General features: G+C 52.2%; 2 protein-coding genes across 3 annotated transcripts in view; one reads left to right on the top strand and one right to left on the bottom strand.

Annotated features, from left to right (window-relative positions):
• FNTB (farnesyltransferase, CAAX box, beta) overlaps positions 1–508 on the bottom strand; it is a 117,691-nt gene extending 117,183 nt beyond the window's left edge. Inside the window, exon 1 of the mRNA XM_038765432.1 lies at positions 190–508. Within this exon, the coding sequence (XP_038621360.1) occupies positions 190–508 (319 nt within the window). The remainder of the gene's footprint in view (positions 1–189) is intronic.
• On the top strand, positions 328–27,224 carry RAB15 (RAB15, member RAS oncogene family). Of its 2 annotated transcripts, none has more exons than XM_038765449.1 (7): positions 328–630; positions 23,061–23,121; positions 24,275–24,335; positions 25,057–25,134; positions 25,664–25,753; positions 26,752–26,817; positions 27,007–27,224. In XM_038765449.1, the coding sequence occupies exons 1-7, from the start codon at positions 507–509 to the stop codon at positions 27,130–27,132; spliced, it is 606 nt and encodes a 201-aa protein (XP_038621377.1). In that variant the 5' UTR covers positions 328–506; the 3' UTR covers positions 27,133–27,224. The 2 variants fall into 2 exon arrangements, with proteins under 2 accessions (XP_038621377.1, XP_038621376.1); XM_038765448.1 differs by having other exon boundaries at positions 334–630; positions 26,974–27,224.
• Positions 27,225–27,680: the final 456 nt, after the last annotated feature.

Genomic DNA, 27,680 nt, shown 5'->3' on the forward strand with positions numbered 1-27,680 from the left:
CTGTGCCCCTTACCCCTCCAGTTCTCCTCCTCCTCCTCCCCCAGCCCGTGCCCCTCCCTGCCTGTAAGTCTCCTTCCTCCCGTTGCCAGCCCGTGCCCCTCCCCTGGCTAGTTCTCCCTCCTCCCTCCCTCCCTCCCAGCTGGCTTTCATCCCTCCTCCCTGCCAGGCTGCGGCCCTCCGTGCCCCTGCCTGCAGCTCTCCCTCTTCCCTCCGAGGCCCGGCCGCCGTCCTTCGGCCCCGGGCCTTGGCCGGCGGCGCCCCTCCCCGCGGGTGGGTCCAGCCGGGAGGGCGGGCGGAGGACAGGTACCGGGTAGGGGGCAGGGCCAGCCGCTGGGCAGGGCCCGGGGCCAGCCGGGGCCAGCCGGGGCCAGCCGCTGGGCAGGGCCCGGGGCCGCGATGGCTGCGGCGGGAGCGGAGCGGGGCTGAGCCCGGACAGGGCAGGAGCGGACAGGGGCAGGGCAGGGCCGGGCCGGGCAGGAGGGAGGACAGGCCCGGGCCTCCCCGCCATGGCGAAGCAATACGACGTGCTGTTCCGGCTGCTGCTGATCGGGGACTCCGGCGTGGGCAAAACGTGCCTGCTCTGCCGCTTCACCGACAACGAGTTCCACCCGTCGCACATCTCCACCATCGGTACGGCCTCCCCGCCATCCTGCCCGCCAGGCCGTTAGGGGCCCGGCCCCCGCTGCCCTCCTGGGCGGGCCCGCCCACCCTCGGCCCTGCGGCCACGGAGCCTCGGGGCCGGCCACAGCCTGCACCTCCGGGCCGGGGAGACGGAGGCTGAGGGCTGGGCACAGCTGGCACATATCGGGTCTGGGGAGATGGAGGCCGAGGGCTGGGCACAGCTGGTCACTTGGTCCTGGGAGACAGAGGCTGAGAACTGGGCAGAGCTGGCACATCTGGGCTGGGGAGACGGAGGCTGAGGACTGGGTAGAGCTGGTCACTTGGTCTGGGGAGACAGAGACTGAGGACTGGGCAGAGCTGCCGCATCTGGTCTGGGGAGACGGCGGCTGAGGACTGGGCAGAGCTGCCGCATCTGGTCTGGGGAGACGGCGGCTGAGGACTGGGCAGAGCTGACTCACCTGGTCTGGGGAGATGGAGGCTGAGGACTGGGCAGAGCTGGCACATCTGGCCTGAGGAGGCAGAGGCTGAGGACTGGGCAGAGCTGGCACATCTGGCCTGGGGAGGCAGAGGCTGACGACTGGGCAGAGCTGGCACATCTGGTCTAGGGAGGCAAGCTGAGGACTGGGCAGAGCTGGCACACCTGGTCTGGGGAGGCAGAGGCTGAGGACTGGGTAGAGCTGGTCACTTGGTCTGGGGAGACGGCAGCTGAGGACTGGGCAGAGCTGACTCACCTGGTCTGGGGAGATGGAGGCTGAGGACTGGGCAGAGCTGGCACATCTGGCCTGGGGAGGCAGAGGCTGAGGTCTGGGCAGAGCTGGCACATCTGGCCTGGGGAGGCAGAGGCTGAGGTCTGGGCAGAGCTGGCACATCTGGCCTGGGGAGGCAGAGGCTGAGGACTGGGCAGAGCTGGTACATCTGGTCTGGGGAGACGGAGGCCGAGGACAGGGCAGAGCTGGCACATTTGGTCTGGGGCGGTGGAGGCTGAGGACTGGGCAGAGCTGGCACATCTGGTCTGGGGAGGCGGAGGCTGAGGACTGGGTAGAGCTGGTCACTTGGTCTGGGGAGACGGCAGCTGAGGACTGGGCAAAGCTGACTCACCTGGTCTGGGGAGATGGAGGCTGAGGACTGGGCAGAGCTGGCACATCTGGCCTGAGGAGGCAGAGGCTGAGGACTGGGCAGAGCTGGCACATCTGGCCTGGGGAGGCAGAGGCTGACGACTGGGCAGAGCTGGCACATCTGGTCTAGGGAGGCAAGCTGAGGACTGGGCAGAGCTGGCACATCTGGCCTGGGGAGGCAGAGGCTGAGGACTGGGTAGAGCTGGTCACTTGGTCTGGGGGAGACGGCAGCTGAGGACTGGGCAGAGCTGACTCACCTGGTCTGGGGAGATGGAGGCTGAGGACTGGGCAGAGCTGGCACATCTGGTCTGGGGAGGCGGAGGCTGAGGACTGGGTAGAGCTGGTCACTTGGTCTGGGGAGACGGCAGCTGAGGACTGGGCAATGCTGACTCACCTGGTCTGGGGAGATGGAGGCTGAGGACTGGGCAGAGCTGGCACATCTGGCCTGAGGAGGCAGAGGCTGAGGACTGGGCAGAGCTGGCACATCTGGCCTGGGGAGGCAGAGGCTGACGACTGGGCAGAGCTGGCACATCTGGTCTAGGGAGGCAAGCTGAGGACTGGGCAGAGCTGGCACATCTGGTCTGGGGAGGCAGAGGCTGAGGACTGGGTAGAGCTGGTCACTTGGTCTGGGGAGACGGCAGCTGAGGACTGGGCAGAGCTGACTCACCTGGTCTGGGGAGATGGAGGCTGAGGACTGGGCAGAGCTGGCACATCTGGCCTGGGGAGGCAAGCTGAGGACTGGGCAGAGCTGGCACATCTGGTCCGGGGAGGCAAAGACAGACTGAGGACTGAGTAGGCCTGGCACATCTGGTCTGGGGAGATGGAGGCTGAGGACTGGGCAGAGCTGGCTCAATTGGTCTGGGGAGTCAGAGACTGAGCGCTGGGCCGAGCTGGGGGAGTCAGAGACTGAGGGCTGGGCCAAGCTGGCACATCTGGTCTGGGGAGACGGAGGCTGAGGGTTGGGCAAGGTTGGTCACTTGGTCTGGGGAGGCGGAGGCTGAGGACCCAGCAGGGACAGGCCAGCCTGGTCTGCTAAGACAGAGACAGAGGACTGGGCAGAGCTGGCTCACCTGGTCTGGGGAGACAGAGGCCGAGGACCAGGCAGGGGCTGCCTGACCTGATTTGGGGAGACAGAGTCTGAGGATCAGGCAGGGGCTGGCCAACCTGGTCAAGAGAGACAAAAACTGAGGCCTGGGCAGGGGTTGGGCAACCTGCTCTGGGGATTCAGAGGCTGAGGGCTGGGCAGGGGCTGGGCGACCTCGTATGGGGAGACAGAGTCTGAGATCCGAGCAGGGGCTGGCTCACTTGGCCTCGGGAGACAGAGTCTGAGGGCTGGGCAACAGCTGGACAACCTGGTATGGGTGACAGAGTCCGAGGGCCGGGCAGGGGCTGGACAACCCGGCCTGGGTGACCGAATCTGAGGACTGGGCAGAGCTGGCTCACCTGGTCCGGAGAGACGGAGGCTGAGGACCGGGCTGGGGCTGGCCGATCTGGTCTAGGGAGACCGAAACTGAGGATCGGGCAGGAATTGGCCGACCTGGTCTGGGGAGACAGAGTCTGAAGACTGGGCAGAGCTGACTCACCTGGTCTGGGGAGACGGAGACCGAGGACTGGGCAGAGCTGGCACATCTGGTCTAGGGAAACAGAGGCTGAGAACCAGACAGAGTTGGTCACTTGATCTGGGAAGGCAGATTCTGAGGACCAGGCAAGGGCTGGTTGACCCGGTATGGGGAAACAGAGTCTGAGGGCCGGGCAGGGCCTGGACAATCTGGTCTGGGTGACTGAATCTGAGGACAGGGCAGAGCTGGCACATCTGGTCTAGGGAAACAGAGGCTGAGAACCAGACAGAGTTGGTCACTTGATCTGGGAAGGCAGATTCTGAGGACCAGGCAAGGGCTGGTTGACCCGGTATGGGGAAACAGAGTCTGAGGGCCGGGCAGGGCCTGGACAATCTGGTCTGGGTGACTGAATCTGAGGACAGGGCAGAGCTGGCTCACCTGGTCCAGAGACACTGAGGCTGAGGACCAGGCAAGGATTGGCCAACCTGGTCTGGGGAGAGAGTCTGAAGACTGGACAGAGCTGGCTCCCCTGGCCTGGGGAGACAGGGCCTGGCCCTGTGGATCTAGGGATGCACTGCCCCACTCAACTTGGCCCACAGGGCCCAGGGTGGCTCGGACGGTCTCTCTGACAGGCCTCCAGTCAGAGAGAGGCAGAGCTGGTAAGCAGGTACCCAAGTAGGGCCTGCACTAGGGCCGGAGGGGGGATTTTTGTGTCCAAGAGGCATTCCCTATCTACTGGGTGACAAGATGGCCATTTCTCCAATTGTATACTGGACAGTCTGGTTTGCAGTTGCCCCGTCCTCTGCACAGTACTGATACTGCATCATCACCTTTAAGTCCTCTATCCTTATTTTAAATGCTGAACCTCCTTCTAGCTTGAATCCTGCAGCTGGGAAATGGCACCTGTGTCCTAGCAGACCAGGGTGGGGTGAAGCGGTAGTTCTGGGGCAAAGCAGTCGGGTAAGGGAGAGGTGTCAGGATCTCCCCAAGGGCAGGCTCTGGGTCCAGGGGATTTCTGTTAAAGGTTCTTCGTGATATGAGGCTCTGTAACACATAACAATACGTCTGTTAATAATAATAATGATGGCATTTATTAGGTGCTTACTATGTGCCAAGCACTGTTCTAAGTGCAGGGGAGGTTACAAGGTGATCAGGTTGCCCCACGGGGGGCTCACAGTCTTAACCCCCATTTTACAGATGAGGTAACTGAGGCACAGAGAAGTTAAGTGACTTGCCCAAAGTCACACAGCTGACAATTGGCGGAGCCGGGATTCGAACCCATGAACTCTGACTCCAAAGCCTGTGCTCTTTCCACTGAGCCACGCTGCTTCCCCCAGCTTCCCCCAGTCTGTTAGTTCCTGTTTGGCAGACGTACGTGGTGTATCGGCATTGGCAGAAGGATCTATGTTGACTTCCTGGAGAATATATTAACAGGCGTGTCCAGACCTAAAGGAGTAGTGGGAATGGGCCCACAGAGGGCACCAAATCCTTTCATTTCCATCGTCACAACATCTCCAGAATTCCTCCCTTGTACTCCATCCAAACTGCTATCACACTAGTTCAGGCATTTATCATATCATACCCCATCGCAACTCCCACTTCAGCCTCTTAACTGAACTCCCTTCCTCCAGTCCATATTCCACTCTGTTGCCCAGATCATTTTTCTAAAACCAATATGCCCGTCTCTCCATTCCTCAAAAACCTCCAGTGGTTTCCCATCCCTCTTCAAATCAAGCAGAAACTCCTCACCATTGACGTTAAGGTGCTCAATCAGCTTTTAGCTGCACCTATCGTCGCTCCATTCGCCAGTATAATGAATACCTAATACCGCCACACTTTGGCTCCCTCTCATCTTTCTCGCCATCAACCCCTTGATCACATCCTTCTTGCTTCCCAGAACTCTCTCCCCCTTCGTATCCGACAAATCGCCATTCTCCCAACCTTCAAAGCTCTGCTAAAATCACATCTCTTCCAGAAAACCTTCGTGTCCCCACCCTAGTCTCTCCTTCCCTCTGCATCGCCTGTGTGTTTGAGTCCGGATCCCCTGAGCCCCTATGTTCAGATTCTCATAATTGGTTTCTTTCCCTACCTGTCATTTATTTTAATGTGCATCTCCCACCTAGAGTGTAAGCTTCTTGTGGGCAGGGATGGATCAATACCATTGATTGATTGGATGGGTGGAAATCTGGCATCCTGGCTCTCAGAGGGATGAGGCTGGGATGTTCTGGAGAAAGTATAAAATCGCTCTGAATCGGAAAAGACTCCACGGCACCCGGAGAAGAAGACTCCCCCTTTAGAATGACAGTTTGCTGTGGATAGGGAACATGACACTGTTTTGTCTTAGTACAGTGCATGTCATCCAATGGGTGCTTAATAAATACTATTACTATTACTAATACTATTACTACTACTACTGCTACTGCTACTTGCAAGAGTGGGTAGCAATGAAGTGAGAGAGCAGAGGAGCAACTGCCTTTTCTGACTTGGGCAGGGAATGTTTACTCATTCAGTCTTATTTATTGAGCACTTACTGTGTGCAAAGCACTGTACTAAGCACTTGGGAGAGTACAATGTAACAATAAACAGACACGTTCTCTGTCCACAACAAGCGTTCAGTTTAGAGGGAGAGGTAGACATTAATATAAATAAATTACAGAGATGTACATAAGTGCTGTGGGGCTGCATCTGTTTACTGTTATATTATCCCCTCCCAAGCGCTTAGTACAGGGCTCTGCACACAGTAAGTGCTCGGTAAATACAATTGAATGAATGAATGGCCGACTTTCACTACTCAGGCTGTTCATTCTGAAGCTATTTGCCTGTCTGGGGAGAAGGGAATGTGCTAAACACTAGGTTAGAGGTTTTTTTAATGATATTTGTTAAGCACTCACTGTGTGCCAGGAACTGTACTAAGCACTAGGGTCGATATGAGGTAATCAGGTTGGATATCCCACGTGGGGTTCAGTGTCTTAATCCCCATTTTACAGATGAGGGGCACAGAGAAGTGAAGTGACTTGCCCAAGGTAACACAGCTGACAAGGGGTGAAGCTGGAATTAGAACCCAGGTCTTTTTGGCTTCCAGGCCCGTGCTCTATCCACCAGGCCGTGCTGCTTCCTAAGAAAGGTTTATAAGAATGTCAGCAGTGTCAGGCCCCACTGCCTTTCTCCAACATGGCCCCAGGACCCTTGGGACGGCAGAATGATAACATTCCACCTCCTTGGGCTGGGAGCCTTTCAGCCTGGAGCTGTGCCATCCTCTGGACCCAAGCTGGCATTGCCCAGATGGCTCTGTGGTTCAACTGTGCCCCGGGGTTTCCTACTAAACATTGCTCTTCAGGTACGTGCTGGCCGTGATCTCCCTCTCTCGTGGCTCTTCTGCTGAGCAAGTCAGCCAGGGAATGCTTTCCCCACTGGTCACCAGAGCATCCTGAGGCCCCAGAGAGGGATCACGATGGTGAAGATGATGATGACGGTAAAGGTTCCTGGTTCCTCCAGGCTTAGGAGCAGCCCTCGCCGGCCCCGTTCTAAGTACTTCCTATGAGGACTGTTGGCCCTAAGACAAACCCCTTTTTTAACTGACTTGGATCCAAAACTTTCTCCCAGACCGGTCTTTGAGGGGGATTCTGAATTCTGAATCCCTGAGGGGGATTACTATGTTCCTTTCATTTCCCCCAAGCAGTGTGGCCTAGTGGATAGAGCATGGGCCCGGAAGTCAGAAGGACCTGGGTCCTGATCCCACCTTCACCACTTGTCTGCTGTGTGACCTTGGGTAAGCCACCTCATTCCTCTGTGACTCAGTTCCTTCATCTGTAATATGGGGACTAAGACTGTAAACCCCAGGTGGGACAGGGACCGTGTCCAACCTGATTAGCTGGTATCTACCCCAGCACCCAGTAGAGTTCCTGGCAGACAGCAAGTGCTTAACAAATACCATTAAAAAAAGTTGGAAGGGAGAACTTTTCCCTACTTCCTCTCCCTTGCCCCCCATCTCTGATAGTGGCTGCAACAATCAGTGGAACTTGGCTTGACTGAGCCTGATTCCTCCCCTCCCAATTAATCAGTTAATCGATCAGTAGTGTCTGTTGGGGGCTGACTGTTTGCAAAGCCCTATTTTGTGCATTTGGGGGAGGACAGTGGAAGGAAAAAGAATGGTCTCTGCCTCAGCAGCTGACGTGAGGGAGTCAGGCAGTTAGAAATTATTTACCAATAGAGAGAACAGAAGAAACAGGATTCAGTGGGTCATAGCAAGAATATGAGACGATGAAGAGATGAATAAACTCAATAGCATTTGTAGGTCAAGATATACCAAACTGCTGAGGTCTAAGACAGTCATATTGTTCTCCTTTCAGCCCAGGAGATCCGGAAAGCATTAGGTTGCCAGAAGCAGCTCTCCTCTTCTGTCATCCAGTACCCCCTTCACAAACCTTCTTTCCTGGTCTGAGCAGCAAGGGAGAGAGACCGAGGGGCAGGGCCTGTTTCTTTCAGACTTCACCCCAGCTGGGCTCTCCCTTCCTTCCCCCAGCTCGGCCTTAAAACACTTTCTCAGCATGCGACAGGTGACAAGTTTCCACTTCCTTGTCCAGAAAAGTAAATCCTTTCGACTCCCGTCTGACTACTTCCTTGGGAGTGTGAATGGCTCAGCACAAACCCCTGGCAACACAATCCATTCTTCCATGCAGAGATTCTCAGTCCTGAAGTCTCAGGCAGAAACTCATCCATTGTTCTCGACGGGAGATTCCGTCGTCATCATGATCATCATCATCACCATCATCAGTTCTTTCTCCAGTCCCAACTTCATGGGTGTTCCCCCTTTCCTTTTGACTCTGGAGTGAGTCTAGATTTTTCTGGGTGAAACTTTCTCATTACAGTCACTCCCTTTCCCCATGCCCTTTCAGCACACCTCTCCTGAGGTGTAGGAGAATGAGATGATTTAACTGGGGTCTGAGGGGAAGGGAATAGTGGCGCATAAGGACCAGGTTTCTCCCATTTGGGCTAAGTACAACTAACATTATATCTGGAGGAGTGTCCACTAGTGTGGCCTAGTGGATAGAACAAGGGCCTGGGAGGGTTCTAATTCAGCCTCCACCATTTGTCTGCTGTGTGACCTTGGGCAAGACATTTCACTTCTCTGTGCCTCAGTTACCTCGTCTACAAATGGGAATTAAGACTGTGAGCCCCATGTGGGACACAGACCGTGTCCAACCTTGTATCTACCCCAGTGCTTAGAACAGTGCCTGACACATAGTAAGTGCTTAACAAATAAAAAGAAAAAGATATCGCTTAGAGCAATCTACAAGCTCCCAGCATTATGAATTGTCCCACTAATACCTATGAGATGGTGGGGTTAGCCAGAGGGTTAGCACTATTGTTGTCATCACTAGCAGCAATGGACTCTGCTGAAGTTGGATTTGGAGAAGCATGAAGAAAAGCATTCTTGAGGGAAACTGAGACTTGGGGGAGGGCAGGGCTGAGAAGGGACACATCTCCACATTAACTCTAGTGACGTCAGATATTCCAGGAAGAAGGCCCTCAGTAGTAGTATTTATTGAACTACAGTGAGCAGAACACCAAACTAAGACTTTGGGAGAGTAAAATAGAGGTAGAAGACAGGCCCTGCCCTCAGGAAGCTTACAAACTAATGAAGGAGACATAGAAAATATTTTACAAATAAGAGGAAGAAGGGCTCATATAGAGGATGTGCATCAACAGGTCCAAGAGATCATCGAGAAGGAGCGAGTGTGAAAGCGATAATGTGTTACCCAAGTGCTGAGTTGAAAGGAGAAAAAATGAGAACTGGGGAGAGGAAGGAAAAGCCTTTCTGAAGAGGTGGAATTTTGGCAGGGCTCGCTACATGGAGAGAGCTGAGGTCTGGTGGATTGGAAGGGGGAGAGGCTGCCAGGCAGGAGTTGAGGTGGAGTTAGAGGAGGGAGAATCAAGAATGAAGTCATTGCTGTCATTGTGGGTTCCTGAGACCCACTCCTTCTCTGTGCTGGCCAGACGAGGCCTTTTGTTGGCATGACAGCTTGTCCTCTCAGTGAGGGGGCTGGGACCCCACCAAGGGATTTCTCCAGCTGCCGTCTCCACTTTCTTCTGAAACCGTTCTGATACGGCCGGGGAGTGGTGAAGGGCCCCACCAAGAGATCTCTCCAGCTCCATCTCCGTGCTCTTCCAATAATAATAATGATGATAATAACAATTGTGCTATTTGTTGAGTGCTTACGGTGTGCCAGGCACTGTACTAAACGCTGGGGTAGATACAAGCTAATCAGATTGGACACAGTCCAAGTCGCACCTGAGGCTCACAGCTTTAACTCCCATTTTACAGATGAGATAGCTGAGGCACAGAGAAGTGAAGTGACAGACAAGTGGAGGAGCTGGGTTTAGAACCCAGGTCCTCTGATTCCGGGCCTGTGCTCTTTCCATTAGGCCACGCTGCTTCTGTGGCTTGGCCAATGAGGGACTGTGGGAATATGGTTGGGGCTATTATTTAGGTAGGAAATAGGCGGGGGACAGAATGTGAGGTCTGTTTCAAAGGACTCAGTATAAGGAGTGTTCAAGCCTATTCTAACTCTTTCCACTGTATCTCTCTTTGATACTCACCCCACAGCCCTTGGGTCCAAATCCTTATATTCTATTTTTCCTATCCATAATTTAGTTTAATGTCTGCATTCCCTTGTAGACTGTGAGCTCCTTGTGGGCAAGTAACATGTCTGCCAATTCAGTTTTATTGAACTTTCCCAAGCACTTAGTACAGTGTTCTGCTCACAGCAAGCCCTCGATAAATATGATAGATCAATCAATCGTATTTATTGAGTGCTTAATGTGTACAGAGCACTATACTAAGCACTTGGAAGAGTGTAATATAATGGAGTTGGTAGACACACGCGTTCCCTGCCCACCACGAGCATCTAGTCTAGAGAGGGAGACAGACATTAATATAAAGAAATTACTGATATGTTCATAAAAGCTGTGAAGCTGAGGGAGGTGTGAACTTTTGTAAATCTGAAAGTGCAAGGGTAACACAGAAGGCAATGGGAGAAGAGGAAATGAGGACCTAATCGGGGAAGGCTTCTTGGAGGAGATTTGCTTTCAGTAAGGCTTTGAAGGTGGGGAGAGTGATTGTTGGCTGTGAAGAGGGAGGAAGTTTCAGGCCAGAGGCAGGATATGACTGAGAGGTCGGCAGCGAGACAGATGAGATGGAGGTACAGTGAGTAGGTTGGAATGAGAGGAGCGAAGTGGAAGAGCTCGGTTGTAGAAGGAAATCAATGAGGTAAAGTAGGAGCGAGAAGTGATTTAGTGCTTTAAAGTCAATGGCAAGAGTTTCTGTTTGATGCGGAGGAGGATGCACAGCCACTAGAGGTTCTTGCGGAGTGGGGAAGCATGGACTGAATGTTTTTGTAGAAAAATGATCCAGGCAGCAGAGTGAAGATGGACTGGAGTAGGGAGAGACAGGAAACATGGAGGTCAGCAAGGAGCATAGGATAAGTGCATGGATTAACATGTTAGCAGTTTGGATGGAGAAGAAGGGAGATTTTATTATTACTTATTAATAAAAATATTAATAATAAGTATGGTGTTTGTTGAGTGCTTATTATGAGCCAGGCACTGTACTAAGTGCTGGGGGGAGACAAGCAAATAAGGTTGGGCGCAGTCCCTGTCCCACGTGGGGTTCAGTCTCAATCCCCATTTTACAGATAAAATAACTGAGGCACAGAGAAGTGAATTGACTCACCCAGGGTCACACAGCAGGCGAGTGACAGAGCCGGGATTAGAACCCATGACCGTCTGACTCTCAGGCCCGTGATCAGTCCAGTATACCATGCTGCTTTTCCATTTTAGTGATGTTGTGAAGATTGAACCAAAAGGATTCGGTGACAGATTGAATACGTGGGTTTAATGAGAGAGATAAATCGAGGATAACGGAAAGGTTACAGGCTTGGGAGACTTGGAGGATGGTGGTGCCGTCTACAGTGACAAGAAAGTCATGGGGAGGACAGGGTTTTGGTGGGAGGATAAGGAGTCTGTTCTGTACATGTTAGGTTTGAGGTGACGGCGTGACATCCAAGTAGAGAAGGCAGGAGGAAATGTGAGGATCCATTGAGTGCTTTCTCCCCTAGCTATAATTTATGTCAATGTCTGTCTCTCCCACTAGATTGTAAAATCCTTTGACAGCAGGGATTGTATCTACCAGCCCCATTGTATTGTACTCTCCCGAGTGCTTAGTTCAGAGCTTTGCACACAAAAAGTGCTCAAAAAATACCACTGATGGATTGATTGCCTGGGGTAACCGTTCCCTTGTGAGCATCCCGTATAAGCTATGCTGTTTTTTCTGCAGAAGAAATCCTGGAAGAATTACCACATGGTAAAGAAAAAAATTTTGATCCTCAGATGAGAGGGACAGAGTTTGTCTGTAGGGGTGTGTTGGGTGCGAGGTCTACACCAAGTGCCTTTCCCTGCCCATGAGCGGGAAGTGGTTCATTCATTTATTCAATTGTATTTATTGAGTGCTTACTGTGTGTAGAGCACTGTACTAAGAGCTTGGAAAGTACAGTTCAGCACAGCATGGCCTAGTGGAAAAAGCACAGTCCTGGAAGACAGAGGACCTGGGTTCTAATCCCAGATCCACCACTTTTCTGCTGTGAGACCTTGGGCAAGTCGCTTAACTTCTCTGTGCCCCAGTTACCTCATCTGTAAAATGTGGAATAAGACTGTGAGCCCCACGTGGGGCAACTCGATTACCTTGTATCTACCCCAGCGCTTAGAACAGTGTGTGAGACATAGTAATTGCTTAACAAATGCCATCATCATTATTATTATTATCTGTAAAATGGGGATTAAGGCTGTGAGCCCCACGTGGGACAAGGGACTATGGCCAACCTGATTACCTTGGGCACTGTACCCAGTGCTTAGAACAGTACTTTGCACATAGTAAGCACTTAACATACCATCATTATTATTATTACTCCAGCGCTCAGTACAGTGCTTGGCCTGTAGTAAGCGCTTAACAAATTGATGCCTGTCTCCCTCCCTCTAAACTGCAAGTTCACTGTGGGCAGGGAATGTCACCATCTATTGTTGGACTTTTCCAAGCCCTTGGTACAGTGCTCTGCACTCAGTAAGTGCTCAAGAAATATGATTGAATGAATGAATGAACAAATGCCAGAATTATTATTGTTATTATTCTTAAAGTAGGAAGAGGTTGAAGGAGATGTGATTTTAATAAGGTTCTGAAGGTGGGAAGAATGATTGTCTGTTGGATATGAAGGGGGAGGGAGTTCCCGGTGAGAGGCAGGATGAGGGCGAGGGGTCAGCAGCGAGATGGATGAGATGAGGGTAAGTGAGTAGGTTGGCGTTAGAGGAACAAAGTGGGTGGGCTGGGTAGGAGAGTGGCAAGGTGAGGTAGGAGGGGGCAAGGTTATTCAGCGCTTTTAAATGATTTCTGTTCAATACAGAGGTGGGTAGGCAACCACTGGAGGATCCTGAGGAGTGGGGAAACCTGGACTTGATACAAGCTAGTCTCTTTTCCCTCCCCCTCATTTTTTTAATGGTATTTGTTAAACACTCACCATGTGCCAGGCACTGCAGTGGAGAGAAGCAGCATGGCCTAGTGGATAGAGAACCACCCTGGGAGTCAGAAGGTTGTGGGTTCTAATCCTGCTCCGTCACTTGTCTGCAGTGTGATCACTTCTCTTCTCTGTGCCTCAATACCTCATCTGTAAAATGGGGATTGAGACTGTGAGCCCCACAAGGGACAGGGACTGTGTCCAACCCGATTTGCTTGTATTCACCCCAGTGCTTAGTACAGTGCCCGGCACACATTAAGCCCCTAACAAATACCACAGTTATTATTATCATTATTATTATTAAGCACTCAGAGTAGATCCAAGGTAATCAGGTTGGCCAGAGTTCATGTCCCACAGTCTTAATCCCCATTTTACAGATGAGGTAACAGAGAAATGAAGTGATTCGCCCTTAGGTCACACAGCAGACAAGTGGCAGAGCCAGGACTCGAACCCAGGTCCTTTAGACTCCCAGGCCTCTCTACTAGGACCCTCAGTAAGACAGGGATGATGATCCTGTCTGTTGCCTTCCCCCTGCAGTGCTGCCAGGATGAATGTACTCATTCAAGGGAACTACTCATAGAGAAGCAGGAAGAGGCCTGCTATCATTCCAATGGGTTTTTCTTGGAGAAGCCCATTCCCCAAGCTCTGGAGACCGGTGTCTCTGCCTGAGCCTCCGAGGTGCCCCTTCTTCACTTGTTTTCCTGCCCTTTGAGCACTCTACCCGATACCACTCTCCCCGCTTTCCGGCTCCTCCAGCCTCTCCTGAAGAGTCTTGTAATATCCAAGTTAATATAGAAGCATCATGGCTCAGTGGAAAGAGCCTGGGCTTTGGAGTCAGAGGTCATGGGTTCAAATGCCGGCTCCCCCAATTGTCAGCTGTGTGACTTTGGGAAAGTCACTTAACTTCTCTGGGCCTCAGTTACCTCATCTGTAAAATGGGGCTGAAGACTGTGAGCCCCCCGTGGGACAACCTGATCACCTTATGACCTCCCCAGCACTTAGAACAGTGCTTTGCACATAGTAAGTGCTTAATAAATGCCATAATTATCATTATTATTATCTCCCTCCCCTGTTCCCATAAATCTCCAGACCAACTAAGTGCCTTTACTCTGCAAACTCTCTTGTGGCCTCCTGTTTGAGGCTGTTTCTGCCGGATATTGCCATTTTTAGGCAGAGAGACCTTTAGGCCCCAACCTCTCTGCCCCACAACATGCCTTAGTTAATCCTGCTGGCTGGAAATGTGACCTCACTCACACTCAAGTGGGGAGTGAAGGGGTGCTGCTGGGAAACTGAGGCACAGGGAGAGGCTGCAACTCACCCTCTGGGTCTCTCCCTCCCTTTCTCTTTACTAGGGGGAGACTTGTTCCTTTGGGTGCACGGAGACAGCAGGCCAGGACCGCAGGGTGAGGACGGGGGAGCCCACGGAGCTTCAATATCAAGTTGGGGGTGGTTAGGGAAGGTGTGGAGTATGTTTGTGCCCTGACTAAGTAGAGCAATACACCTTCCTGTCTTAGCAAAACCCAAGTAAGGCCACAGAGAGACACAGAGGCACCTATACCCACCCCTCCACAGCCCTGAACGCACATGTAGTCTCCCTCTCTCTCGCTCTCTCACATACACATATTCTCCAGGCCTCAAGGCTTATGCTGGCCATATGGCTGAGCCCATGGCACTCTGGGCTAATTACAAGAAGGTGAGATTCTGCCCATATGAGCCTGTACTATCTCTGCTGGGAACAAGCTTCCAGCCTGATGTGAGTGATGGAGTTCAGAGCCCAGGCTGTGGGGGTGGTGGAAGCAGTTGCTTGCCTTCTCCTCTGCCCAGCATTATCATTTCTCCAACCTTATTGAGTCTCATTTTCATTGCCCTTGCCAACTGCTTCAAACATTTAACTCCCTCCTCAAACCCCGTGTCGCACTGTTATCCTGCCCCTAATGACCTGGCCACTTACTTTATGGATAAAATTGAAACTATCAGGCATGATCTCCCTAAAATCTGCCCTGCTCCTCTTCAATCCCTGTCTCTTCCCCCTTCTTTGACTCTCCCATCTTTCCCAACGGTATCTCAGAGGAGAACCCCTGCCTTATCTCAAAATCCACCCCCTTCACCTGCAACTCCAAGCCCATCATTTCACACCTTATCAAAACATTTGACCCCTCTCGCCTTCTCTCCCTCACCACCATCTTCAATTGTTCACTCTCCAGGGGCTTCTTCCCCACTGAAAACATGCACACGTATCCCTTGTTGAGAGAAAAAAAAGACCCTCACTTGACAGCATGACTCGTTCCAGTTATCACCCCATCTCCCTCCTACCATTCCTCTCCAAACCCCTTCAGCAAGTTGTCTACACCTGCTGCCTCCACTTCCTCTCCTCCAATTATCTCCTTGATCTCCTCCATTCTGGCTTCCATCCCCTTTGCTCCACCAAAACAGGCCTCTCTAAGGTCACTGAATACCTCCTTCTTGCCAAATCGTATGCTCTCTACTGCATCCCAATCCTCCTCCACTACTCAGCTGCCATAAACACAGTGGACCATCCCCTTCTCTTGGAAACACTATCCAACCTTGGCTTCCCTAAAGCTGTCCTCTCCTGGTTCTCCTCCTATCTCTCTCTGGCTGCTCATTCTCAGTCTCTTTCGCGGTCTCCTCCTCTGCCTCCCACCCCCTAGTTGTAGGAATCCCTCAGGGTTCAGCTCTGGGTCCCCTTCTGTTCTCCTTTTGAACCCACTCCCTTCAACTACCACCTCAGTGCAGATGATTCCCAATTCTACATCTCCAGCCCTGATCTCTCTCCTTCTTTCAGGTCTTGTATTTCCTCTTGTCTCCAGGATATCTCTACTTGGATGTCCCATGGATACGTCAAACGTAACATGTCCAAAACAGAACTCCTCATCTTCTCACCCAAACCCTGTCTCCCTGTGACTTTCCCATCACTGTAGACATTACCACCATCCTCCCTCTCTCACAAGCTCCTAACTTTGCTGTTATCTTGGACTCATCTCTCTCATTCAACCCTCATAGTCAGTCTATCACCAAATCGGGTCAGTTCTTCCTTCACAACATCACTAAAATCCACCCTTTCCTCTCCATCCAAACTGCTACCATATTGATCCAAGCACTTATCCAATCCCTTCTAGACTGTGAGCCCATTGTTGGGTAGGGACCGTCTCTATATGTTGCCTATTGGTACTTCCCAAGCACTTAATACAGTGCTCTGCACATAGTAAGCGCTCAATAAATACGATTGATTGAATGAATGCTGATGCCACCATTCTCCACAGCCCAGGGCACTGCCTCGCTGTAAAGCATGCTGAGCCATTTCTGGGAGGACTGCAGAATGAATGAATGAATGAATGAGTGAATCTCACCGTGAGTACTCCATCAGCCTCCTCGCTGACCTCCCTGCCTCCTGTCTCTCCCTACTCCAGTCCGTACTTCGCTCTGCTGCCCAGATCATTTTTCTACAAAAACATTCAGTCCATGTTTCCCCACTCTCCAAAAAACTCCAGTTGTTGTCCTTCCAACTCCACATCAGACAAAAACTCCTCACCGTTGGCTTTAAAGCCCTCAATCCCCTTGCCCCCACCTATCTCACCTCGCTACTCTTCTACTCCAGCCCAGCCCGAACACTTCGGTCCTCTAATGCCAACCTACTCACTGTACCTCGATCTCATCTATCTTGCCGCTGACCCCTCATCCACATCCTGCTTCTGGCCTAAAACACCCTCCCGCTTCATATCCGACAGACAATCACTCTCCCCACTTTCAAGTCCTGATAAAAATCACTACCCCAGGAGGCCCTTCTCCCTCTCCCTCTCACTTTGCATCACCCCAACTCATCTGTAATGTTTATTGTGTTTTCTCCTCTAGACAGTAAGTTCTTTATGGACAAGGAACATGTCTACTGATTCTGTTTTATTGTACTCTCCCAAGTTCTTGGCACAGTGTTCTGCATACAGTAAGCGCTCAAGAAACACAATTTATTGACGTACTGTTCGGGGCCACTGTGGAACCGGGGAGGTAGGTCCTGATTCCACTTTCCGCAAATGGTAGCCAGAGCCCGATCCCTGCCTCCCTCCTCAGAGGGATCATGCTTGTCACGGAGCTCCGTATGAGCAGGGATGACCTAGTTTTGGTGCGACGCTCCTCCAAAGCCTGAGGGGGTTCCTGCCGTGCTCTGGGTGAGACGGGAAGAGAAGCCCAGGGAACTCGCTTCCTGCAGTCCTCCCAGAAATGGCTGAGAGTGCTTTGGAGTGAGGCAGCGCCTTGGGCTGTGGAGAATAGTGGCATCAGAAGCCGCAGCCCTAAGCGGGACTATCCAAACTGAAAGTATGGATGCCCCTGTGGGATTCTGGGAGCTGTTGTCCCAAGGGCCCTGGGACTACTGCTCGTGAGCCGTAGAGAGAGCCCTGGAAACAGGTATCCCCATCCTGCCTCGCTCCTCTGGTTTCTCCAGTGGGATTCTGGAGGGCCTCTTGCGACTGATCTAAGCCTTGCTGGTTTGACTTTCTTCCAGCTCAACTCCCCAGCTGGGGGGCCGGTTCAGACTTGAAGGTGATAAATGCACGGAAGAGACCTGCCAACGGATCTGCCCTTGGATCTGCTCCCTTGCTTCATGGCTGTGGGGGTCTAGTGGGATCTGCACCCCCGAGCGGCCCAGTCTCCGGCCCCGTATATCCGGACAGGGGTCCCCATGGGCCCGTTCCCTCCTCCCAACTGGGTGGGTAACTGGAGGCCAGGCAGCTCAGAGGATCGGGTGTCCGCCTTGGGTTTCGGTAGGATCGAATGTTTCTTCTCCAGGAATGATCAGCCTGCAGCTCCTTCCCTCGGACGGTGGCTGCGGGCACACTGGTCGCCAGGCTCAACCCCTTTCCATGGGAAGTGATGCTGACAGCTCTTCATGCAGCTGCGAAGGAAGCGTGAGACCTCCCATTGACGGGGGAGCAAGGCTTCCAGGTTAGGCGGCTCCCCTCCGAGACCCCAGGCTTCCCTTTTCCAAATAACAATAATAATAACAACGATGATGATGATGATAATTGTGGTATTTAAGTGTTTACTGTGCACCAAGTACTGGGCATAGCTCTGGGGTAGTAAGAATACATCTTGCCTGCTGGATCTTGAAAAACACATCACCTAACTTCTCTGTGCCTCAGTTACCTCACCTGTAAAATGAGGATTAAGACTGTGAGCCCCCTTTGAGACAACCAGATCACCTTGTAACTTCCCCAGCGCTTGGGAACAGTGCTTTGCACATAGTAAGCACTAAATAAATGCCATTATTATTATTTGCATCCTCAGGGTTTGGGCAACAAATGGCAAAATGATACGGAGGCCTCCACCTGGGTTGGTTTCTGGAGATTTTGTTTTTACTGTCGTGGCTTAGTAGAAAGAGCCGGGGCTTGGTAGTCAGAGGATGTGGGTTCCATTACTGGCCCCGCCGCTCGTCTGCTGTGTGACCTTGAGCAAGCCACTTAACTTCTCTATGCCTCAGTTACCTCATCTGTAAAATGGGGATTAAGACTGTGAACCCCATGTGGAACAACCTGATGACCTTGTATCTACCCCAGAACTTAGAACAGTACTTGGCACACAATAAGCGCTTAACAAATACAATTATTATTGTTATTATTATTATTATTATTATTATTATTATTATTATTATTATTATTATCAGATACCTGTCCTACATGGAGTAAAAACACTTTTTAGCAGAAATGCTTCTGCTAGACCCTTGGTGATCCGCAGCTGAATTGTAATTCCCTCCGCTCCGCCGCATTCCATAACCCTAGTGAAGGGGTTTTCATTTCATTTTCCTTCCTCGCCCATGACCCTGAGCAGGGCTTCCAGCCTGAATGGGGCTTACTCCCGAGGCAGGCTTTGGTGGGGCAGGACAGACTTTGCGCCCTTGTCCCCCTTTTGGCTCTGCAGTGCTGAAAAGTATTCCCAATCCTGGCCTTGAGGTTAGTTAAATGGGCTCCAAATTGAGAGGACTTAGGTTAACACACCTGCCCTCATTGGAAAAGACCCAGTGCCCTACTGCCCTTAGCCCAAGGCCTAGGCTTGGGCCTTCCCCCTCCTACCTGCTCCTCTCCGACACCATGGTGGCTTCCCCTCCAACTCCCTTCCTGATTATCTACAATCTGGAGCCCTCCCTCTTCCCTCCACAGACTCTACAAGGTCACCAATGACTCGCTCCTTGCCGAATCTAGTCCTATCTTCGTTGCCTTTTTGGTTGCCCTTTATAGCTCGGACTGCTCCCACCTCACGGAAATGCTATCTAACCTTGACTTTACCGATCGTTTTCTCCTGGGTCTACTCTTACCTCTCTGGTCAAGCCTTCCCTCTCTTTCACTAGCCCTTCTTCTGCCTTTCACCCCTAACTGTGGGTGACCCTCAGGCTCTGTTCTGGGTCTCCTTCTCCTCTCGCTTTACGCTCTCTCTCTCGGGGAACCCATCCTCTCCTGTGGCTTCAGCTGTCACTTCTCTGTTTTGCTAACCCTCATCTCTCGCCTCCTCTGCCATGTTGCATTTTCTCTTTCCTCCGGGACCTCTCCATGTGGATGATTCACCTGCACTCTAACTCCAATATCTTTAAAAGCAAACTCCTTCTCTTCTCTCCCGATCGACTCCTCCACCTTTCCAATCACAGTTGACAGCTCCACTATCCTCCCTGTCTCCAAAGCTCACAAAGTTGGTATTACCTTTGACTCCTTGCTCTCTTTCAACTCTCATGTTCAGTCTATTGCCAGATTGTGTCAGCTTTTCATCCACATCTGCTACATCTGTCCCTTCCTCTTCATCCGAACGGTCACCATCCTGGCTGAGGAGCTTGTTGGGTCCTGATTAGACTGCTGAAATGGTCCCTCCCCTCCCATTCCTTTTTTTCCCCACTTCCCTTCTCTCTCTTCCCCTCTCCTCTCCTCTCTCCCATCCGTTCTGTATTCCGCTGCTGCCTGAATTATTTTTCTACAGTATCGTTTTGCCCTCCTCATGCTTTATAAACCTTCAAAGATTAGCCATTCTTCTCCACATCAAAGATACTCTTAGACCAGCTCTCTCCCTTGAACAAGTCTACTGATGTCTCCCACTCCCCCTCAGCTCAGACTCTTCCTTTCTTTCAGGCTAACCTACTCACAGCACCTCATTCTTCTCTCTCTGTCCTCCAACTCCTTGCTCAAACCTTTCCTCCTTCCTGGAACTCCCTCCCCTTTCACATCAGCCAGGCCACAGCTCTCCCAATCTTCCAAGTCCCTCTGAAATCCCAGCTCCTCCAGGAGGCCTCTCCTAATTGTTTGCTTCATCCCAGGCCGTATCTTCCCAGCTACCAACCACCTCAACACATTCATGCCACCTCCGCACTTAAGTGCTCACAACCACCAGAGGTATTTCTATACGTTTTGTCTCAAGTATGCTATTGTTTAAGCACCTCCTCATCCACATATCCACCTTTCCATCCTCCTCTTCCTCCTAGCTACAATTTACAACTAGGACTGTAAGGTCCTGGTGGGCAGGTATTCTGTCTATTATAATGTGCTTTCCCAAGCAATTAGTGCCATGATCTGCACACACACACAGTAAGTGCTCAAAAAATATCATTGATTATTGTGTGTGTCTTCCCTGTTAGGTGATAAGCTCCTGGAAGGCAGGATCAATTCCCGAAGACTTAGTTCAGCACTATTGATTGATTGATTGACTAGCCTTCAACTGGCCTGAGGGGAGTGAGACAGAGAAGCTCCTCCTTGCTTTCCTCCTGTGAAGAACAGCCATTATCTGGGGGATAGTAGTGGTAGTAGTTGTAAAGTTATTTGAGTGAAGCAGCGTGGCTCAGTGGAAAGAGCCCGAACTTGGGAGTCAGAGGTCATGGGTTCTAATCCAGGCTCTGCCACATGTCTGCTGTGTGACCTTGGGCAAGTCACTTAATGTCTCTGAGCCTCAGTTACCTAATCTGTAAAATGGGGATTAAGACTGTGAGCCCCATGTGGGACAACCTGATCACCTTGTATCTCCCCAGTGCTTAGAACAGTGCTTCGCACATAGTAAGTGCTTAATAAATGCCATCATTACTATTATTGAGTGCCTACTGAATGCAACACTCTGTATTTAATCAGTACCATTTTGGAGCATCTACTTTGTGCTCAACAGTCTGCTAATTCTAGACTCTGAGCCCGTTGTGGGCAGGGATTGTCTCTATCTTTTGCTGAATTGTACTTCCCAAGCACTTAGTACAGTGCTCTACACACAGTAAGTTCTCTGTAAAAGCGATTGAATGAATGAATGAATTGCTTGGGGGAATACGATAACATTAAAGACACAATCCTTGCCTTCAGAGACTTCAAGATCTAGTGGTCTATAACGAACACTCGGAAGGTGCAACAGAAGCAAAAGAAGGATAGTAGCTTATTCATTCATTCATTCAATCGTATTTATTGAGCGCTTACTGTGTGCAGAGCACTGTACAAAGCGCTTGGGAAGTACAAGTTGGCAACATATAGAGATGGTCCCTACCCAACAGCGGGCTCACAGTCTAGAAGGGGGAGACAGACAACAAAACAAAACATATTAACCAAATAAAATAAATAGAATAAATATGTACAAATAAAATAAACAAATAGAGTAATAAATACGCACAAACATACATACAGGTGCTGTGGGGAGGGGAAGGAGAGCAGGAGGGCAAATTTATAGGAGAGCGGGAGGGCAAACAGTGACAGAGTGAGGACAGATAGTCTGCTTCCTGCCTGTCCGCCTTTTCTTCCTCCGTGCCAGTTCCCATTCCCAAAGCCAGTGTCCGGTCTGATCTTCCAGCAGCAGCAGGACTTCCCTTCAGGCCTCTGTGCCCAATGGGCCCAGCAGTCAGTCCTATTCCCAATTGGCTCCAGACATTGGGCCATCCTGAAGTAGGGAAAAATTCACACCCACCACCTGCTTCCCGTCATGTTTTACATGTGTCAAGCAGCATGGCGAAGTGAATAGAGCACGTGCCTGGGAGTCAAAAGGTCATGGGTTCTAATCCCTGCTCTGCCACTTGTCTGTTGCGTGACCTTAGGCAAGTCACGTCACTTTTCTGCGCCTCAGTTACCTCATCGGTAAAATGGGGACTGAGACTGTGAGCCCCACATAGGACAGAGACTGTGTCCAACCCGATTTGCTTGTATCCACCCCAGCACTTAGTACAGTGCCTGGCACATAGTAAGTGCTTAACAAATACCATTATTATTATTATTATTATTATGCTGAGTGTGCCCACCTTCTATCTGGGCATCCCCACAGACCTTGTTCTGGATCTCCCACTCCCCTGGCTCCTTCTAACTTTCCCATCTTGATTGACATCACCCTGCTTCATCCTTTATTCTGCCCACGGGAGCAGTCTCTAGGACCTGTGTCTGTGTCCTTGTACCATGAAGGGGATTTCTTTGTCAGAATGGACTGGCCGTGTTGGGGAGGACTACCCAGCTGAGTTCTCTGGAAGAAGAGGAATACGGGGAGTGTGCTGAGACTTCTCTGATAGGGAGCCAGGAGAGGAAATGGGGTCGAAGCTCAAACCAGAGGTGTTGGGGCTCAGGAGGAAACAGATGCTGTGGAGTTGAGGGAGTGACGGGTTTAGGGTTGCAAAACAAGACCAGGAGGCTAGTTTAGAATGGGAAACTAGAGGGAGAAGTTCAGGGATATGATTAAGGAGAAACGCAGAGAGCTTTCTGTACATGCAAACCAGGGATAGTTATGAGAACTTAGTGCAAACGCCGTAGAGAAATTAGGACCAAGGTCACACATAGCTCCGTCTGCAAGCGGTGACCTCAACTGGACCCAGAACCTGGCCCTACATACTGACCGTGAAAGGGATGTCCAGAGGAGTGATGGAAGGGTAGTTGGGATGACCCCAAATGGACCACAGTGAGGGATAAGGCGGGGCCAATATGCGAATAGAGGGGGACGGAGGAGACTCCGATTTTGGTACGGTGTCCCTCAGGACGGCAGCCTGAGCAGGCACTGAACATCACGTGCCGAATCATGGACCGAGGGCGTGGGCGTTGGGAGAGTGGCCGGCTCCGTGGATGAGTTTGCGGTCTCCGCTTCAGGGGGTTCACAGGCAATTCAGTCACGGAGCGGGGTTTGGCCCAATGAGGGATTGCCATCCTCCCTGCAGATTCGCTTAACGGGCGCCCCTTAACTCTGCCCTTCTCCTTTCCCCTCCACCCTTCCAGGAGTCGACTTCAAGATGAAGACCATAGAGGTAGACGGCATTAAAGTCCGGATCCAGATTTGGTGAGTGAGGTAGGGAGAGGGAGGAGGAGGTGCTGGAGGCGGGTAGCCTGCAGAGGTGGGGGTAAGGGGCTATTCTGTGGGGGCTTGGAACGAGCCTTCCCCTAACACCAGCCTGCCCCTCAGTTGTTCATCCTCTCAACTGAATCAAGGGCCACTATCTTGATGGGGAAGGAATCACGTTAGCCTGCGACTTCCATCCCCTCCCTCGGGCCTCTGCCCCAGTTCTGTAAAACCACCCTCTTCTTCTCCCTCCTCGGGTGCCAGCTGGGAGGGAGGCAGAAAGCAAGAGAGAGGGAGAGAGAGAGAGAAAGGAAGAAAGAAAGAGAGAGAGAGAACAGGAATTTACTTTTCCTTGTATTCAACTTTCCTTTTCCCCAGGTCCCTCTCCGGGGTGGCGGGAGGGGGGAAGGGGTGCTATATGCCAGTGCTTTGGCAGAGAATGTGTCTGTTATATTGCTATAGTGTACTCTCCCAAGTGCTTAGTACAGTAAGTGCTCAATAAATATGATGGGTTGGTTGTTATGGGTAGCAATTGCTATCTGAAAACACCCAAGAGGCCTCTGGTAGTTTGCAGATGTATCCACAGGAAGCTGCTGTAGGGCTCTAGTCCAAAGCCCTGTGGAAGGCACTGCCCAGGGCTTCTGGTGGGCTGACCCCAGGGCTTTGTGCCCCCTGACCCTAGGGCCACGGGGCAGTAACCCCTAAGTGAGCTCCCAGCAGGAAGGCTGGAGGAGCAAAGTAAGTCCAGATACCGACCCAGGGCAAACTCGGGGGGCTGGGGAGGGTGGGGCGGGGGCACGGTTTCTGCTAGGCTTTGGAAAAGGTTATCTCAGGGTTTGGGGCCAAGGATTTTCCTTGGGATGGAAGTTTCAAAGGATGCTAACTCTACTGCAAAACTGCGAAAGCTGCAGCCCCATCCCATTGCCATCCCAAGTTGCCCAGCACTCAGGAACAGTGGGGTCCTCAGCTCCTCCAGTTGCCAGAATCCGTCCTTTGGCTCTGCCCCAGGCAGGACCGGGTTCAAACCCAAAGCGTTCCCAGCTGCCTCTCCCTCTCCCCTGTTCCTTCACCTTCCCTGCCTCCCTCCTTCCTCAGTGGATTCTACACTGGGTTCTTCTGGCTGCGGGGGCCTGGAGCTGGCTCTTTGTTTCAGGGATACCGCAGGGCAGGAGCGATACCAGACAATCACCAAGCAGTACTACAGGCGGGCACAGGTGAGTCCTTGCCTGGTATTGGGCTGTAGAGTTCTCTGAGTGAAGGCAGCCCCTCGGAGATGGAGGTGGAGGGAGTTTGATAAGGATGGTCTGCTGTGTGACCTTGGGCAAGCCACTTAACATCTCTGGGCCTCAGTTCCTTCAACTGTTAAGTGGGTATTCAGCACCTGTCTCCCTCCTATTTGACTGTGAGCATCATAAGGGAGAGGACCTGTGCCCCATCTGATGAACTTGTATCTACCCCAGCACTTAGAGCAGTGCTCGATGCATAGCTTACCAAATACCATTGAAAAATAAAACACCTCGGATTATACAGGCCTATCCACCCCAGTCTGGAGGGCAGCAATGAGGAGACACAGCTGGAAACCTGCTGGAGACCTTCCTGCTCTCCCTCTTTTTCCTTTCCAGCTACCCCCATCCCTTGTTTGCAAGCTGCTTATCATTAGCTTGCTGTCACCCTCCTCAGGGTCCTAAAGCAGCCCTATTCCAACGAACTGCTATGAGCACCTGGCAATTCTGTGGCCGAGCAAGTGGACAGGAAGGGGGGAATGTGGCATCCCCTTCAGTCCCCACGCTGGGCAGGCACCCCCAGAAAACAAAGGAAGGAAGGGTCCAGCCCCTCCCAGGGAACAAGTAGAGGTCACAGTAGTATCCCCCCCACCCCCACCCCACCGTCTCTCCACCCTTATCCCCTCACCTTCCCTCTCATCACTTCTCACAGGGCATATTTTTAGTTTATGACATCTCCAGTGAACGATCCTACCAGCACATCATGAAGTGGGTCAGCGACGTAGATGAGGTAAGAGACACATCGCTACTGCCTGGAGGAGAGGGAAAGTGAGAGGAGGCCGTGGGAGTGAGGAGCAAATGCTTAGGATATTAGACCCATGGACCGAGGGCTATTGCCAAAGCAAGATTTGGTTGGAGAGTTCAAAACGGTAACTTCACATCCGACCACCTGGCCTCCGCCCCTAAATTACACCTTCCCCTAATGTCGTGGGTTGGGGTAAGGTCTTCCTGCTCCTTGTCCTTTAAGCTGCCTTTCTCCAGGTCACAGAAGGAGTCAGATACCGAGCCCAACAATATGTCGGCTTCAGAGAAGGAGTTTCCTATCCTCAGCCGGTGCTCTGGCCTCATAACCGTCCTGGGCTGTAGCCACGCAGTTGCCAGAGAGCCAGGCACTAACCCTGCCGGCCACCTGAGCCGTGTCCCGGGTCCCTTGGACTCCAAGCCGATTTGATGGCCAGCCCTAGGCAGAGGTGCTGTGCGGAAGGGCTGTGGGAAGAGTAGGAAGCAGGGAGTGGCTATCCCCTCCCCTTCATCCCTAGTACGCGCCTGACGGAGTCCAGAAGATCCTCATAGGGAACAAAGCCGACGAAGAGCAGAAGAGGCAAGTGGGAAGAGATCAAGGGCAGCAGGTGAGGCGCCCTTCCCACCCCCACCCCATCCTAGAATAGCCTCTGGGGTAGGGGGCAAGTTGGGCTAGGAACTGAGACCCTGACCCACAGGGATTCCTGATTCTAAACCGCTTTGACCGTGAGCCCAAATAATAATAATAATAATAATAATAATGGCATTTGTTAAGCGCTATGTGCAAAGCACTGTTCTAAGCGCTGGGGGGGATACAGGGTCATCAGGTTGTCCCACAGGGGGCTCACAGTCAATCCCCATTTTCCAGATGAGGTAACTGAGGCTCAGAGAAGTCAAGTGACTTGCCCAAGGTCACACAGCGGACATGTGGCGGAGCCGGGATTCGAACCCCATGACCTCTGACTCCAAATGCCGACCGCCATGTGGGCAACTTTCTCAATCCTCGGTTTTGTCATCGATAAAATGGAGATTCAATGTCTGTTCTCCATCCTACTTAGACTGTGAGTCCTGTGTGCCATAGGGGCTGTATCTGACCTGATTAACTTGTATCATCATAATAATAATAATGATGGTATTTGTTAAGCGCTTACTAAGTGCAAAGCACTGTTCTAAGCGCTGGATCCACCCCAGTGCTCAGAAAAGTGTTTGATTCATAGTAAGCACTTAACAAATACAATTATAACAATAATAATAATAAACCTAGGCCTCCTGGTTAGTACGGAGAAGCTTTCGGTGGCTTCCCTTTCCTCTAATTCCTAGAATTCGGAGTCACGGGGCAGTGTGGTTGGGGTCGAGGATTTCACAGGGGAGGGCGGTGGGAGGACGTGATTCGTTCCTCCTGGGACAGGAGTGGAGGCCAGAGAGAGCGGCCGACGCCTGAAAGGGGAAGCCATTGGCCGCCGCCGAGAGTCAGGAGGAAATCACGTTCGAGCTGAGGTGCTTTCTAGGGAATCGTGGGGTGAATAGCCCATGAGGGAGTGAAGGAGGGCTAGAACTTGGGGGCGCCTCTGGCTTCCTTCAGCCCAACCCCTCTTTCCTTGCCCAGCTGGCTAAGGAATATGGCATGGACTTCTACGAAACAAGTGCCTGCACCAACTTCAATATTAAGGAGGTGAGCGGTGGGGCCAGAGCACTGCGGGCTCGTGGGAGGTGAGGGCTTGTCCCCGGGGCCGCTTCGGGGCTGGTGGCGGGGGGGCCGGGGGAGGCGGGGGGCCGCGGCGGGGGGGGTCCGGGAGCGGAGCGAGCCTTTGTCCTTGGGCCTTCCCAGTCTTTCACTCGGCTGACTGAGCTGGTGCTGCAGGCCCACAAGAAGGAGCTGGACAGTCTCCGCACCTTCGCCAGCGAGGAGCTCCCCTTGGCCGAGCTGGAGGAAGACGAGGGCAGACCGGAAGGCACGGGGCACTCTCCGAAGACCTGCTGGTGCTGAGGGATCTGCACGGGACACCTGTACCGGTGCCACTCTTCCTCCTCTTCTTCCTCCTTCTCTCCTCCTCCTCCTCCTCCTCCTCTGTGGTGGCATGAGCAGGCAGCTTGGATGGCAGGAGTCCGGGCCTTACTGCCCTGCTGCTCTCCTCGCCCGTGACGACGGCCACTGTTCTCCCCTGCCGGGTGTGCCGCCCTCCAAGGGGCCTTCCTCCTGGCGGACCCCTGACGTTCAGGCTCCGTGTGTTCTCTCGAGACGAGCCGTGAGCACAGACCGACTCACTCTCTTGCCCTGCCTGGCCCTGCCCTTCACACTTCCTTCCTCTCCCCATCTTGTAGCAGCGCCAAAAGTTCATTAGAGCCCTCCCACTCCCAGGTCTAGGTTTTGCTTTGACGGGTAGTGTAGCCTCTTTCCTTCCCTGAGTGTCGTGGGGAGAAACACTGGGTCTCACCAATGGGAGCGGAGGAGCCTGAAGTGTCCTCCACTCTCTGCTGCAGAGAGGACCTCACCCTCCCAAATCCCACTCCAAGTCCGTCCACTCTCTCAGTGGA

The sequence above is a fragment of the Tachyglossus aculeatus genome, chromosome 23 (genome assembly GCF_015852505.1).
Source record: "Tachyglossus aculeatus isolate mTacAcu1 chromosome 23, mTacAcu1.pri, whole genome shotgun sequence".
In the NCBI taxonomy this organism is placed as follows: domain Eukaryota; kingdom Metazoa; phylum Chordata; class Mammalia; order Monotremata; family Tachyglossidae; genus Tachyglossus; species Tachyglossus aculeatus.